Source organism: Uloborus diversus, chromosome 4 (assembly GCF_026930045.1).
Source record: "Uloborus diversus isolate 005 chromosome 4, Udiv.v.3.1, whole genome shotgun sequence".
Taxonomy (NCBI): domain Eukaryota; kingdom Metazoa; phylum Arthropoda; class Arachnida; order Araneae; family Uloboridae; genus Uloborus; species Uloborus diversus.
This window is the reverse complement of record NC_072734.1, coordinates 125,946,066-125,962,992: the sequence shown is the minus strand read 5'-3', so window position 1 is coordinate 125,962,992 and position 16,927 is coordinate 125,946,066. Positions and strand designations below refer to the sequence as shown.

Genomic DNA, 16,927 nt, shown 5'->3' with positions numbered 1-16,927 from the left:
GGTGCATGTGCATCAAGATTTGGTTACACATTATGTTTTAGTTACTTAATAAAAAGTGTTCTACCTACGTTTAATCAATTTACCTTTTTAAACATACAGTTCACTATGAATTAACCAAGTGAACCTTACCAATAGTGGTTTGTGTATTTAGTTCTTTTTGTGAAGCAATAAATGTGTCATTGATTTCATAAACAATAGTTTAATTTATTTGTCTGATTAGACCCTTGGCAAGTCCCATTCGACTCCAGAGTCAAGACCTATTGGGAAAGAATGTATTATATCAAAATAAATCTAATTCTTGTTAAAAAAAAATAGCGATGATTTCAAGTTCTTTTCACTGAATAGACACATTTGTACTATCTTAAAAAAAAAAAACGAATAGATTTAAAGAACATAAGATTTAGCCATTTTAGAGTATAAAATGCATTATATGTGTTATTAACTCCCAGTTTTCCCTAAATATTTTATGAATTGAGTGTCCATGTAAGTGCAGTCAACTCTCTCAACTCCACACAACTTGGAATCAAGCAAATTTGTAGATTTTTAGGATTTTGTTGATTTTAGGTGATTGATTTGTTAACACATTCATATTGCAAAACTATCAACATAACTTTCAAAAAAAAAAAAAAAAACATTACTTACGTGTGAAAATAAAAAAATATATTATAATACCTAATGAAACTATTCCAAAAATCAAGGTTTGCAAATATGATTTAGTTCATACTTTTGTCAATTTGTATGAGATTTAGACTGGTTTTGGTCAATGACTCATATTCTTATCTTTTAGGGCCACTGTAAAACTAGATAAAATAATTCTAGGCATATTAAGCAAAAACAATTTTACAAAATGTGAATGGTGAACTGAGTCTTTAAAATAATAGATCAATAAGAGGTTTTCCAAAAAGTTAGCATAGAAGCCAGTAATAGCAAAGTATAGCATATAGCAGAATAATAATTATATTACATTTCAATTTCAATTATACTTATGCATATTAAACCTTAAAATAAAAGCTAATATAGAAGGAATTCCTTCTTTTATACATTTAACATTTATAATGTTTTTCCCACCTTTGTTTTCTACTTTGTATGTATTGCAGTACAAATTTTATTTCTTATAAATGTCAAAGTTTAAATCTGAGTGCATTTTAAACAATTGTGGATTTCAGGTTGGCAGAATTGAAAGAATATGCAGATTTGAATTACATTTTCTATTTTTAAGCAACATATCACTCAATAAAAACCACCATTTGAGAAATTTCCCTTGGAAAACATACCTTTTGGTTTACACTTAGAGATTTTTGCTGCTCCACCTGGCATGTCATCTTTCTTCTCCTTCTTCTTTATTTCAGGAAACTTCTCCAGGTTAGCAATCACTCGCTCCAGTCGTTCCAAATTTCTTTCTTCTTCTGATTTTACGAGAGACTCTGCTTTAGAACCAGTTGTTTGAACAACCGAGTGGTCCAAAGCAAAAGAACCGAGCTCCTCATAACGTTCCAAAACCACTTGTGTTTTCATCATTAATTTTGGATCATCATAGTCCAATTCCTGAACCACACGGCTTTTAAAAAGATTTTTACCAGAGTTTTTGGAGGATTTCGGTTGACCGAACACTACACCCTCCCCCTCAGAATCAGAAATGTCAGGTGAAAAAATGCTTTTTTCTGAAGGGGAGAAATGCAGACGCCGACGACTGGCTGGTCCAGGGCGGGCTGCACCCACTGATTTCACTGGTTCTGACTCATTCTCAGAAGAAGAGCTTTCGAAAATCATCCTTTTAGCCTGCTCATTATTACTGTCTATCATTCTGGTGACCTTTTCTATAGTACTAGTCAAGATATTAGATACCGTAGTGTCATCAGATACTTTATCATCAATTACCACCGGGTCATCAATTGTAACACTCACATCATGTTCATTTTGGTTAACTTCCTCCAAACTGCAGGAGAGTTCTGTTTTGAGATCCTTCTTTTCTGAAACAGATTTCTTGACCTTTTCTGAGCCTCCCCTAGAAATGGGGATCTCAACAACATCTGAGGAAGAGTCAAAACCATTTTGTGTACCTTCTGCTTTCTGTTTCTGTTTTGATAGGTACTTGGAGTAGTGGTCTGTCACTGCCTTCATTACAGATTTCAATTCTTTCTTATGCTGGCTCATTATATCGTCCATTTTTTTCAGAACATGGTACAAGCTCTTTGACCTAGTGGATTCTATTTCTTTTAGCTTGCTCATCTTCTTTTGGAGGGAGATACAGGTTGTGTCAATTTGCTGAAAGGCATGCTGCATCCAAGCTGGAGACTCTGTATCTTTAACATTACTGGGTAAAATAGAAGACACTTTCTTCTCCTTCTTGCTCTTTGTACGTTTCCCAAATTGCTTGAGGAGTCGGAAATATCTTTGCTTGGGCTTGAGGCGTTCAGGGTCACAGCAGTAACATTTCCATCCTTCCTGTTCTGTAATAGAAACCTCGGCACGTCCAAAGTTACGCCGAATGCATTGTGCTGCAAAAGCCATTCGGGCAGAAATCACAAACAATCAGCTTGCCTCCTTGTCCACACCACCTGCAGTAGTTATAGACTCCAGACTCATCCTGAGAAAATTCACTACTTCCATAAAACTCATGGCATTCCTGAAAATATTTTTGAATGCAACTGAGTCAGTCATTTTAAAAGTACAGTGTTTCACTCTTAAAAGAATAAATATATAATAGTGATCAGTGGCGCATGCAGGAATTTTTCGGAGGAGGGGGGGGGGGGGGGGGTCCAAGATGGAAAGTTCAGCACCAAGCTCCATGGAGTGGATATGAAAGACACCATTCTCATATCCACTCCAACACACATTTAAACATATTCTTACGATATTATTAATTATCGGGAACAAAAAACAATTTTAAAAAATTATTGAATAATTACTTAGCATTAGTTAATGAAATAAATTTATTAATAGCTAATACTTAATTATTATACCAGAAAGCACAAGAATGGATGTATTTACTTTCTCATAAGTAAAAATAAAAACAGCTATATTTAAACCATCAATATAGAACAAATTATGTTCATATACAGTTCAATTTTGCAGAGAAAGGAAGAGAGAAAATATATTTCATTTTGCACTTATTAAATCTGAAATTATTGTTATCTTTGCTTGGAATTATTTTACGTATTACATAAATAGGATTATTGTCAATAAAAAAAAAACCCTCAAGGGCGATGGGACGGGCGGACCCCTTGGACCCTCTACCTGTGAGCGCCACTGATAGTGATGCTACGTTTATATCATCACCTCAGAGCAACACTAAGACATCTATTCCCAGAAATAACACACACATCCTACTGTTGCTCTGAGGCGACCATATGCTGCTGTGGGAAATTTCAATACATAACATAATTCACTAACAATCAGCAGTTTTAAAAATTTTACTAACCTGCAAGTAACATACTTCTATTTTCAATATTCAAAAATCTTAATAGATGTTATTATTATTTTTTTTTTTCTTATTCATTATTACTATTTTTCACATTTACCATAAACAGGCTGATTACGATTCTGTATCGTGACTACACCAAGCCAGTAAAAGGGCTCTGCTCAGCTTAAGCACGCAATTCATGGAAAGAGAGACAAAACTTTTGTTATAAGCACATTAATTCATTTCAACATGATGAAATTTTGAAAAAAATATGATTTCTTCAAAGCTATGAAAGAACTGGCAGTTTTTATAACATTGTTAATCCAGAAACAGGCATAAAAATTTGGTATGTTGCACAGAAATGCAGGGACTGTTATGAGAAAGTAGAACTAAAGGATCTCCTGTCAAAAACTATTAGGGTTCATACTCTATTTCAGAAATAAAAAGGAAGGAGCTGTGGAGGAGTTTTGAAGGAGAAAAATGAGATTTACTTGGCAAATTAAAGCGGGAGGTTTTTACTCCCACTCAGTTTTACTCTACCAGACAATAAAATATCATTTGACAGCTTAGATTGATTAACGTGTTGTCTATCAGTTCAAAAATAAATAGCTTTAATAAAACTCAAAATGTGAGTAGAAATGGAGGCATCTTGTTAATTTTTAAAGCCTTTTAAAGTGGCTTATTACCACTGTAAATACTGAATAAAGTCAGTAAAAGTACATATTTTTTTGGAAACAAATGCTTATTGCAAACATTTAAATTACAATTTGATGGTGTTTTTTTTTTTTTTTTTTTTTTTTCAAAAATACACCCATATCTTATCGCTATTCTAGATGTCCTTAATAAACTGTTTAGACCAACTTTATACAGTTAAGATAAACACTGGTGAAAATCTTAATACAGGGTTCATACTCTATTTGGATGAAAAAATTCCATGACTTTTCCAAGACCTTTTCATGACTTCAATAAAATTTTCATGACTTTCTTGCATGAAAAGAATAGTAGGATTTAATATCAAACTTGCCAAGTTTTGGAAATAAGCATTTGCAAAACTTCTATGTGAATGCCACTATCTCATCAAAGCACTTACTTGTGATTGAAAAAACATCAGTGTACACATACAAAGACTAAACTACTCTTAGAGATAAGATACCGCTTCTAAGCAAGGACTAAGGCAAAACTACATGCAATATACCAACAAACACACAATATTTCTGGTCTCTATCATATAAATTTAAATAAAGTAAAAATACAGTGAATAGAATATAATGATAATTAAATGTCCAACAGGCAGAATGATAATGAATGCGACAAAGATTGAATGAGATAAACTGAATGATTGAACTAAGTTTTAATAAATTTGCTTCAAAAGTTGCCTAAGTGTTAACAGCACATTTAATCACCTACATAATTTGGCAGTAGTTTGATTCTTCAAAGTAAAGCCACATTCTTTAGTAAATTCATGTTTCTACATCAGATATGAAGAAAAAAAAAATCAGCAGTGAATAAATCTTCTGATTCAAATGTACTCGTTTACTTCATTTGCAAATTTTCAAGTGTATATAAATTAATGGGTTCAGAAATTCTAGAACATAGTGTTTAATTCCTGACATTGAAAGTAGCAGTGGGTTGCATGGATTAATTAAGTGGGCCGTACATTTGGCATTACTGTTTTAAGTATTAGAATTCCCCTATTTCCGGATTCTATCGCCTGACTACAGATCTTCATTTTCTAAAACCTTCAACAAATTAAGATAAACTTTGCTAAAGTTAATAATAAAGTTTTTGAAGTGATGGAAACAAACTCGGATGCAATGGAATTGCGTTTTTTGAGTGGGAGAAATCACGAACGTGCAAGTTCGCTATTACAGAATCTACAACATCAACAGTGTTGAAAATAATGGTAAATTTAAAATGAGCAATGTCCAAGCACTAAAATCACATTGCAAAAAAAGACTGGCTGTTACAGAAGAGGATGCAATGAGATTTCAAAATTCAGATTTGTTTTCGGGATTGTTCAATTTTCCAGTTTAAATAGTTTTTATGTGCAACACTTTTAAATCACTCAAGATTTTTAATGCTCTTTTAGCTATTTTTACTTTCTCTTTGCCCAAGACATTTTTCCATGATCTGAAATAAATTTCCATGACTTTGAATGAAAATTTAAATTTTCTATGACTTTTCCAGGTCTGAAATTTGCTTATTTTTTTCCATGACTTTCCAGGATTTCCATGACCTGTATGAACCCTGTTAATAATCGTAATTTATACAAGTGATATTCGCTTGAATCGACTCGGATATAAATGGAGTAAAACTTTTGAGTTAGCGCTACAAAATGATGTGTGTGCAACCTTTCAACTACACAATATGAAGTAAAAAAAGGGAATTATTAATTTCCAAGTGATAAAATCACATAATAAAAAAACCAGCCAGTTTTTTGAAAGCAGATGCAATCAGATTTTTGATATGCGTTAAGAATGGAAGCTAATACATAAAAAATAGCTAAATTTACTACATTTTAACATTTATCCGTAAAATTTTATTTAACACTAGCCGCCTGCGGCGACCAGCTGGTTCACCTTCTTACGCCATTCGCCTTTCTGTGCAAGCAGCCACCTACGGCGGCTGTTTGGCTAACTTGTCATTTACCTTTTTACTTCAAGTTTGCCGCCTTCGGCGGCTGGTTAAATAAATTAAGCAGCAGTATTAATCAATCCATCTCTATCTCTTTTTTTTTGTGCCATTCACATTTTTACGCCTAGATTGCCGCCTTCGGCGGCTATCTACCATTACGATCTATCTCTAATTTTTCTTATCCATCTCTACTTATTTTAACCTCCCGGTCATTTCCTAATAAAAACAAACATCACTCAAAAAACTGATTTTTTTTTTTTTTTTATTTAAGTAGAACAAAAAAAAAAAAAAATCCCCGTAGTGTACAAAAAGTAGCGTTTGACAAAGATGAAAAAATCTCGCTGTTTTTATTGAATTAAATGCACACAACTATGAAATGTAATATAATATAGATACAGCAAAAGGTCCAGTTTGGGGGGGGGGGGATGGAAAAAGAAATAAATGCAATTCCTAAATAAAACAAAAAAAGGAAAGAAAAAAAAGCAAGCGCTGCTGGAAAAAACACGTGATCATTACGTCATAAAATGTAGAAGTAAGCTATATAGCAAAAAAAAAAGATTAACATTGCTTGCGATTAAGATTCCATCGTAAATATCGAATCGAAATCCAAGTAGTGACGTCACAAGCATAAGAGATTGAAGATCGCTTTTTTCGACCGATGCGTGAGGAGACATGATGTATTCAGCATTAAAAAAAATTGTAAAAAAAAAACTATTGCGTATTTTTAAGAACTTTTTTCTTCTGTAGAGGGTGAAATGTTTTTACTATTACCAACTTAAATTTTAGAAATGAGGCTTTGATACTTCTCGCAGGATGATATTAGAAAAAAATAAAACCCAGGAAAAGCTGCAAATTAAAGGTTTTTCCAAAAATGTGTAAAAAATACAAAAATTGCTCTGTTTTCAAATTTTTTTTCATTAATCATATTTAAAATTAAATTTCCTACCCTACAGTACAAAAAATATTTGTGTGGTGCGATTGGTTTGGGGTCTGTGAGATAAAAAGTACGAAAAAGTGCTAAAAATCACATAAAACATTAAATAACTTTTTTTCTAATCAAAATATCAAAAATCGAAGCCCAAGGTGCACATCTTCAGCAAAAACTGCACCTGTATACCAAATTTCATCTTTCTAGGCGTTACCGTTTTCCCGGGATGCGCGCCACACACACACACACCACACACACACACAAACATCTTTTTTTATTATATGTATAGATATATATTTTAGAACTCGAAATCTATGACTGAGTGTCAATTCGCTTGATTTTTGAGCATTTTTGGCAGAAAATTCTACTGTTCTATGGCCACATTCGATCATGGTTGAAATGTGACTTTCTAGGCGCACTTTTCTACTCTGTAAAATATATATTCATTTAGAAATATTTGGAAATAGTTGTGCCTTGGTGTGAAACGAGTCCTAAAGTTTAAACATTTAGCGCTCTCCATGAAACGGTAAGGAAGGACACCCAAAGTTTTCTAGTCACCAATCACCGCCAGACAGGTGGCTCTGCCTCCCCCCCCCCCTTCATATTTCTCCGCAACAGGGAGTAAGATACGCGACAGAAGTTTCAGCGTAGACCGGCATCTCTCAAATTGTGTTCCCCAGAACCCTAGAGTTCCACTGAGATCACTCAAGGGTTCCATGATACTTGCTTTTTTTTTTTTCCAAAAACGTTCAAAGGTTCGACTGAAGTGTTTAATTCATAATTTTGGAATGAAGGGCTGAAAAAATATCAATAGTGGATATTTTTTTTACAATTGATATAGTAGATAGCCATTTATTCTCAATGTATGGCCTTCAATTATGTCAGCTCTAGAATACAACTTAGTAATTGAAATGGCAGTTGATCGTTCATTGAGCCAGAAACTTAAACCAATGACATTCTGTGAAATTCTGGTGCAATTTAAAAGATAAATGTTCTCAATCGGCACAAAATTGATTGTGCACTTTTTTGATTGGTAACTAAATTTATGTTCTCAATTTATCTGTCAGCAAAATTTAATTATCACCACAAAATTTAAACTGAACTGATCTGAGAATGCAACTTTCATTCATAAAGCCAAATATTAAGGATGTGTCATAGCAAAAATAGGTGCCACTCATATCATTAAAGTTAAAACTTCAAAAAATACGTTTAAAACAAATTGTAGATGTTTAGAGAAATTGGTGTTAATTTTGTAGTTACTTTTTTTCAAGAAGAAAAATATTTTTTTCAAACAAAAAAATACTTTTATTGAAAATAAACCATTACTAGAATATGTATGCAAACTATGTCATTGATGAGAAAACAGGGATTCCATAAAAAAAAAAGTCGACATTCAAAAGGATTCCGATTGTGAAACAAATTAAGAAACCCTGGTGGTAATAATTTGACACTTGGGTAATAATTTGTGATAAAGGAATTTTGTAAAAGAGCACTTTTATGATGCAAATTTTTGTAAATGGGCCGTTTTTATGATGTGGGATTTTATGAAAGGGCTGCTTTTAGGATGCGGAAGTTTGTGAAAGTGCGGCAAAGTGTACACACACACTTCGAGTGTGGATCAATCCCTGTATGCCCACTGAACTTTTTGAAAACACCAGACAATTAATGATCAAAATAGGCATTGATAGATTTTTAATTTTTCTGGTGTCATGTTTAGGTTGATTTTCTTTTTCTGTGACTTTAACCAGTGGGGATATTAGTTAAAATTTCAATTTTCAAAAATATTTCATTCGCTTCAAAATTTCAGATTTTTTTTCCCATCAGCAATTCTTTTTCCAAAGTTTGCCGAGCAATCTCATATTCCGCTACTGGCAAGCTGCCAATATTTTTTTTCCTCTACTTAAAGCAGATGTGACTTAAGTGACTTAGTAGTTGGGAGGAATAAGTTGCTCTTGAAATAATTTCAGGTAAAATTACAGGTGCATTGCTCTGAAAATTAATGTATTGCCACAGGCAGCAAGACTGGGCGACGTTCTTTGTATTACTGAGTGAAGGTTATACCTTGACAGAAATTACAGCAGAGTTACATAGTTGTAAATTGAGCACTTGAGAAAAAGTTCCAAAGAAAAAAAATATCCTTTCTAGTTTCAAACATGTGTAAGTTTTTAAAAAATTAATGCACCAGTTCAAAAGAAAATAAATAAATTTACACTAAATATTCTTCACATCCATCACATCACCCAGATAGCGAGCCACTAAGTTAAAATTTTTACATTACGATGTCGACAAACGACAACGCATTTCAAAAAGAATTTAGGCCAGAGCTTTTTTTTTTTTTTCAGTGCTTCATACTACTATACCCAAAACCATGACGACACAAACTGAACTGCACATACAAAAAAAAAGAGAGAGAGAGAGAGAGAACGAATTCACAAACGCGAGACATTACAAAGTATTCTTCCCACGTGCAGAAGGAAAGAATCGTACCATTTATGCAAACCAATTTACAGCTGTTGCTAAACATGAAAACATTGAAGAAATACACATGGTTAAGAAAAAAAAAACAAGGAACACTTTAACTCAAACCAGTTTCTTTGAACAAGTCGTCCAATTGATGTCATCTAGTGATGTAATGTTTACATTTGATCTTGTTTCAATCTGCATGCCGCAAAAATCGCATTTTAGTATAAAAATAATAACAGTAAGTCATCATTTCTTTCCTTCTTGAGAAACATTTATCTAAAAAAAGTAACAAAACTGGGTTTCAGTAAGATAAAAGGTAAAGAAGAACATCAGGCAGCAAGAAGAGGGGAAGCCCCCCAAGTACACTGTTGAAGACAGGTTGAACAAGTCACCGAAGGAGACTAATCTAGCCACCCTGGTAGCTAGTTTTTTTGGAAAACAGAACTAATTTTTTTAGAGCAGCATTAGCGGAAGGGACATTCCAGTGTGTTCTGGCACTAATTCACTCTTTAATACGTAATCGCTTTACTTTTGTCTATTTCATGAAGAAACAGAAAATTATGTTCAAAACTCTTATTTTTTTGCGTTTTTCATGAAATAAAAAATTTTATTTCTAGACTTAAAAGAGGATTTTTTTTTTCCTTTAAGAATGAGGGGAAAAAATCAATTTTGTTCATTGGTCGTTACTATTAAATTTTGATTTTGTACATAAATATTTTAATTATTTATATACAATCAATTCGCGATAACTCAAAGTCTGATAACTCAAATATTACTATAACTCGAAGTTTTCATCAAGTCCCGTCCCCTTTGTCTTTAATTCCATGCTAATTATTCTCAATATCTTGAAGTTAACTTCCTTTAACTCGAAATTTTTTCCAAGATGACTCGGAATTTATTTTGAAAGAATGAAAAAAAAAGGAAACCAAGTGACTATGCGAAAAAAATTAATTCACCTTGAGGTGAAATTCCTGCACATTAGACCTCTAAAGCAAGATCACCCGTTGAGCCAATGTGCGATAAAGGAGCTACAGGCCTGGAAATGAGTTAGCTTGTTTTCTTTTGTTGTACTGTACTGTTTACACTTTGACATGTTGCTGAACTATGAATTTGCTTTTAAGCTACCAAGTTGTCAAGTCAACGGATTGTACCTTTATTCAAAGGCTGACTAAGTTAAGATGTGTTCTCCTTCATTCTTTAGTTTGACCATTTGCTGATAAGTTCCTGAGAGATAAAGTGAGCTTTTTTTTACTATTAAAAATGTCTAAGCAAGTACTCTGTCAATGATATTAAAAGAAAAAGAGAAACTTTAAAAGTGGTAGAACCCATGAATCCGAATTTGAAACAAATGAAGATGTGCACCTTTCCTGAAGTAGAATCAGCTCTATTCAAGTGGTTCCAGCAGTATCAAAATCAAAACCATGCTTTTGATTTTTTTCTTTCAATATTTTTGATTAAACTGCGCATAATGTGCTTAAAAACTTTTAAGTTCTGTAATTTTGTCTGTTATTATTATACATATTAAAATATTCGATGGTTTTTCATATTAAAATGTCGGAAACCGAAACTAGCGGTAAGTCGAACTTCCGATAAGTCGAAGTTCCTCCTTGGTCAGGGTGGCCCATGTTACTATGGTAAAAATTGAAGTGTCATAAAAATACCGGGGCACCCCCTAATTATGTTAGACTTATAGAATAGACTTTCAGTGAATTTTTGTTACTGTACTTAAAGTAGAAGGTGGTGCCCAAAGGACCTTAACTAAAGAAAAACCTACGAAATTTGTGGCTTCACAAGACAGTGCAATATTTAAAATAAATAAAAAGAAAATTCTTCTTACTATTACTTTTTAATGATTAGATCAACTGAACTTACAAATAGTAAAAATCAAGTAACAATCTGGCACATGCAAACTTGAAAATATATTTTTATCATAAAATGATTTGAATTATTTCAAAATTGAGTTCAAAAGTTCCTTTTTCGTGGAAGTTGATGGAACATACCTTCTATTTCTTTCTATTACTTACAGAAGAAACTGCTTTTCTTCCTCATCTAAGGAATTTATTATAATCTTTGAAAAGCTTGACTCCTCTTTTGGCAGTATCATTTACAACATTAATCTCACCTATATGCTTATTTCCTTTGACATACTCTTTGTTTTCATTTCATTCTTCATGTAGTAAATTGAGAAAAGATTGATTAATTTCTAATCATTCAAAAATTACAGCAGTGTGTTCTGTTGCAAAATCTTTTACAGTAATTTCTTCTGTATTTTTGTTGCTGAAAACATCAGAACTTGCACGTACTTTCCTCGATTCTTCAGATTTGATAGCTAACTTGTTTATGATTTGTTTTTTCTCAGAAGAAATGACATTATCTGAAAATCAAGCCAGACCAACCAGTTCATCTGATAAATACCACAAGTGTCTTTCTAAGACTTCACTGGCTGCTTTACTTATTTTAAAATCAATTGACTGATATTTTTTCAAATTCTTCCAAAGCTGCAAGTCATTTGCAAGAGCTTCTGTACTTAAAGGGGCTTCAACCCAGGCTTTTGTGTACAAAAGGGCACCAAACTTTACAAAACGTTCAAGGTAATATTGTTCTTTTTTAGTAAGCTTAAAAACATCTTTCTGATTACGGAAAAGATATATCTTGATACCATAGATAAGTTTAACCATCCACCTTGCGTGATAAATAGCGCCGGCTGCCCGCCATTGTATTTTTGATAGTGTGTTTCCTGGAACAATCATTGTGAGTTCTACCAATTCCTTGTAATCATCTCTAGGCCAGAATTTTACTGCCGATAAATTTTAAGCGTCGATACTCTAAAAATATCTATTGGTTGCGAGTTCCAAAATTTCAAATTTATCTCTTTCAATTCCATTCCATATAGGTTTAAATCTTTTAAATAGAGGAATTTCTGAAGAATTGGATGGCCCTAAACATAAAGTATATACTTTTGCTAATATTAGTTCAAACATATTATGGCAACAAGCTAACCACATCAGTTGTTGCCCCACTTTCTGTTCTAAAATAGTACATGCTCCATTAATGTGACCATTGTTTGTTGAAGTTGTATCAAAGCTCATAGCTTGAACTTTGTCAACAATGTTCCATTGGTCTAATAAGCTGTAAACAGCTATTGCAATATTTTCTCCGGTACCAGATGTTAATTTTGGTACTCCAAGTAGTTTTTCGTCACCATTTCCAGTCACAGTAACAGCTAAACGATCTACAGTTCCTTCACCTTTAATTTCAGGTAAAATTTTACCCTCCCAATGAACAAAGATGAGATATATTGGGTTAAAATTTATCGTTAGTTCTTCAGCAATCTCTTGACGGACATTTTTCCTGTTTCTTTGCAGACTACTACGAGAAAATGAAAGCGATGTAAGGTCTTCTTCAAGAGCAGCTGCTATTGGCACTATAATTCTCATTGCTTCAGAATCAGAAATTTTATCACGATCTAAGGCACTTATAACTTGGGTATTGATTAAAACTTTTGTTTTTGGTGTAGCAGTGCTAACTGTTTTGCTACTAACCTTGTATTCTTTATCTTCTGTGTCATCGTCACAACTAGACGACGATGTAGAAAAACTTTCCTCTGTAAAATAATCTGGTGATGTTGAAGCTGTTGCAGCCCTTTCTTGTCTTTCTGAGTGTTCTTTCTTTTGTTTTAAAGCTCTTTCATTCTTCAAAAATATTTCTTTATCAAACACTGAAATAATCATTTTTCTTTCACTGCGTTGATCTTCAAGAATTTTTTTATCCTCTAGTATTTTAATCATGTTCATTGCATTTAAATGTGCAATGTCAAAGAGAAAATCTACATGAACAGTAAATTCTTGTTCTCGCTGAGTTTGTGAAGAACGATTTGAATGTTTTTTAAGCTGTAACCTTTGATTATGAATTTTTTCTAGCTTATTAATTGCATGTTTTTTCAATCTCGTGGGAATTGCAGCTTTGGTCCAGACTGTCATAAGAATGATGCACAAAATGTTGACAAACTAATGTTTACAAACATTGCAAATATGAGGTTACAGGTAATGATTAGTTGTTGCAATTAAAGTTAATGATTAGCTGTTACAGTTATATTGTGTTACTCATAAAAGTCTACATTTATAAAGGTATTACTAAATCAAAGTATAATTTTAAAAAGTAAAAAATAATCAATTGCCTTAACTTTTATTTGAACCTTTTATTGAAGAATCTTCAAATTTTATATTTTTCATGTTTCTTGGGCATCAACTTATAATGGGAATACAGAGTTGAAATTTTGGGTGTAGCTAATTAATCACCATTCTAAAAAGATTAAAGAGTGCCCAGAACAATAACTGAAAAAAAAAAAAAAATTTTGGGCCACCCTAACCTTGGTCCCTTAGATTCGAGTTATTGCAAATTGACTGTAATTTTTAGCTTTTTTTAAATTTTATATTATTTGCAATGCTAATTATTTTCATGCATTTTTGCCTTTTTTATTACTATCTTATGATGAATGCTTTTCTAATTCATACAATATGAACTTACATTGTATTGGCAATATAGATGATTGAAACTACTACTTATCTTGAAAACTAAATGTCGGTTACCTTTTTCATTAATGTAAATTATTTTTAAAATAAATTTCAAAAAAAAGAAAAAAGAAACACTACTCACACAACATGTGATGACTCCCAAGCGCCGATGTCTTCTAAAATTGGCCACTTCATGATGGTTTATCTGTTTGCCACAGGCAGAGCATCTAACCAAGTGATTTCGAATGTCGAAATCTATAAGACAAATGACCCTAAGAATTTTTAATGCAGAAAATTTTGCTCATTACTCAATCTGCCCAAGTTTTAAAATACTTTAGTGTAGGAATTATTCCAAGGAAATTAAAAAAAAATTAATATTACTATTTAATTAACACACACACATGGAGTTATTCATTACTCAAATAATCAATGGCATCCTCTCCTTAAAATAAAAATGATGTCATAATTAGCACTGCGGAGCCAGAGAGAAAATGACCAACTCTGGCTGCAACTCTTAGAATTTGACCCTTGCCCACATTTGCCATCTCAGTTTCTCTGACGCCAATAGTGTGGCGTGAGTAAGTGTTAATGTCTTGCGTCAAGTCTAGTCTACCATAGCGCTTCCCAAACTTTATAACCAATGAATCCCTTTCATAAACCAATATTCAGTGTGGACCCCTGTCATTAGAATGAATAGACAGTTCTAGTAAATTGAACTTAATTAAATTAACCATTTCTAATTAGAGGGTAGCATTACTCTTTAAAAAACACTAGGTAGAAAGTTTAAAGGGCTGAACTTTATTTAAAATTTTTGGAGTATGAAAATCAAATTCAAAAGACAGAAATCAATAATACAAGCCTGTAGCAATTCAAGGCCTAACATGAACACATACTTAGCATAGTCAGATATTAAAAGTTGTATTTGAACTTTTGGTATGGTTGCGAATCAGAGAAATAGCGGATGAAGTGGAAGCAGAAATAAAAAACTTCACTTAATACTCTATAGAACATTTCATTATTCATATTTATAATAAAAAAACTTAACTGCTGTGCTTACGCATTCTGACTGATCCTACCTATTACAAAATGCTGTGGTCTATTTCCACTTCCAGTTTATCTTCCACCTCTATGTGGCACAACTATACCTGAATAAGACAGAAACAAACAAACAAGCAGTCCTACAGGGCACCAATTTTACCTGTTCGGAATGAACGACGCCGCGTCTGTGCGTCAGCGCTAGGTGGTTCTTCAGAGATGAAAAACGAATCCGTGCGTTACAGTAAGTAGTACGCAGCGGGCCTAACGACGCTTATCTGCATTTTGGATTTGGAAGGAAATGTTTACTATTAGATGGTGTTACGTTACTTATTCATGTTCCGTTCAAATGATTGCTCTCCTGCATTAGTATTTCTCTCTCTGACGTCAGAATGGGGTCTGTCAAGTGTCTGTGAGTTATTGGATTTCGTGAAAGAAAATATAAACATGTGTTCGCAAGTGAGAAGGGAAACATATACTCATTTTGAAGTGGCTCTTTCTAGTTTCGATTCCATTTATAATGGGATTGGAGGGGAAATATTCTAGCAAGGGGTTTTACTTTTATGCTCATTTGGTAGCCATAGTGAACACGTTATCTTTCCGAGGAGGAAATATCTCAATTTATGACTGATCCATTTATGGATCTTTTGGGTCACATTGAAACAACTATATATTTTTTTTTTTGGAGTTCTTCATACAGTAGTTACTTTCGAAAATCATACGCTGAAAAAGAAGGCAAAGAACTTAGACGGAGATGTGTAATTTGCTCAAAGCAGAATAAAAGACGTAACACTATGTATGAGTGTAAAATGCTCAATGCGCATTTATCTGTGCTTTGAAATTTTTCATGCGGCTTTAAAATATTAATTGTTACAATATTCTTCAAGTATTTCATTATATTAAGCGCAAATATTTTTCCTGTTTTGTAGAAAATATATTGTTTAATTTTGGTACTTTTAGTTATTGTAAAAAACAATATATTTTGCATTTATTGTTAAATATCAATTATTTTCATCCAATTTTTTGTTATGATTGAAATTTTGATATATTTTATTATATTTTAAAAACAGTTTCATTTCTGCTTAAAGTATACATTTTATCCATTATTGTGTATACGTACTTTCCGAAATTGCATATTAGGCTTAGCAGGAGAAATTGGCTCGGCCTGAGTGCACAGTCCACGTGTAACAGTTGCCGTCCTGAGGGAACACTATCTTCTGCGAACTGCCGTACCGAACGGTTAATGAATACTGGAGATAAAATCGACCTATGCCCCAAAACATTAAAAATTGCTGATGCATACAGAATTAGAACAGAACACATGAAAAGTCAAAAAAGGTAGTTCTCCTTCCCTTCAAAGATTGGAACTTTTTGACGTCATTCATATTCTGCATCTGATACTTATGTAGAAAAAAAATTCATGCTACACTTTGTCTGAAAAAGGAGCATTCTAAATAGAAACTAGAGAAGATTGATCAATAATAAATTATATGATGCACGTATCATTAAAAAAAATCAGATTACGTCTCCAACAATGTTTCACCCTGAAAAATACTACATTCTTCCTTTCATGAAAAATATTACCTGAAATTTGAGATTTATGCAGAAAGTTGTTCAACTGGAACTCAACCAAAGGATCAGGATCAGTATCTGAAATTTAAAATAAATTGCTCATAAAAACAAAAATTAAAGAATCGAAATTAACATAAGATAAAAAATAAATCAGAAATACACCAAACAGTAATTTTTACCCGATGCGAGTTTGAGACGTCAGTTCTGACACTCACCAGTTTATGCAGTGATGAAGAGTTTCATGTAACCCAAAAAACAACATTTTTGCTATTGTGCTATAAGTGTTGGTTTGCTTATTCTAGTGCAACAACTGCAGTAGTATTATAAATTGTTATTAAAAGAGTTAAATATATTGAAGAAACTTTTATTCTAAATACC

The 16,927-nt window shown here is 32.7% G+C and overlaps 1 protein-coding gene across 1 annotated transcript in view; it reads right to left on the bottom strand.

The window, feature by feature from the left end:
• LOC129220824 (transcriptional regulator ATRX homolog) overlaps positions 1-16,629 on the bottom strand; it is an 86,007-nt gene extending 69,378 nt beyond the window's left edge. Inside the window, exons 1-3 of the mRNA XM_054855254.1 lie at positions 16,562-16,629; positions 14,085-14,197; positions 1,275-2,626 (exon numbers count right to left, since the gene is read on the bottom strand). Of these exons, the coding sequence (XP_054711229.1) occupies positions 1,275-2,511 (1,237 nt within the window). The 5' untranslated portion in view covers positions 2,512-2,626; positions 14,085-14,197; positions 16,562-16,629. The remainder of the gene's footprint in view (positions 1-1,274; positions 2,627-14,084; positions 14,198-16,561) is intronic.
• Between the last annotated feature and the right edge of the window lie 298 nt (positions 16,630-16,927).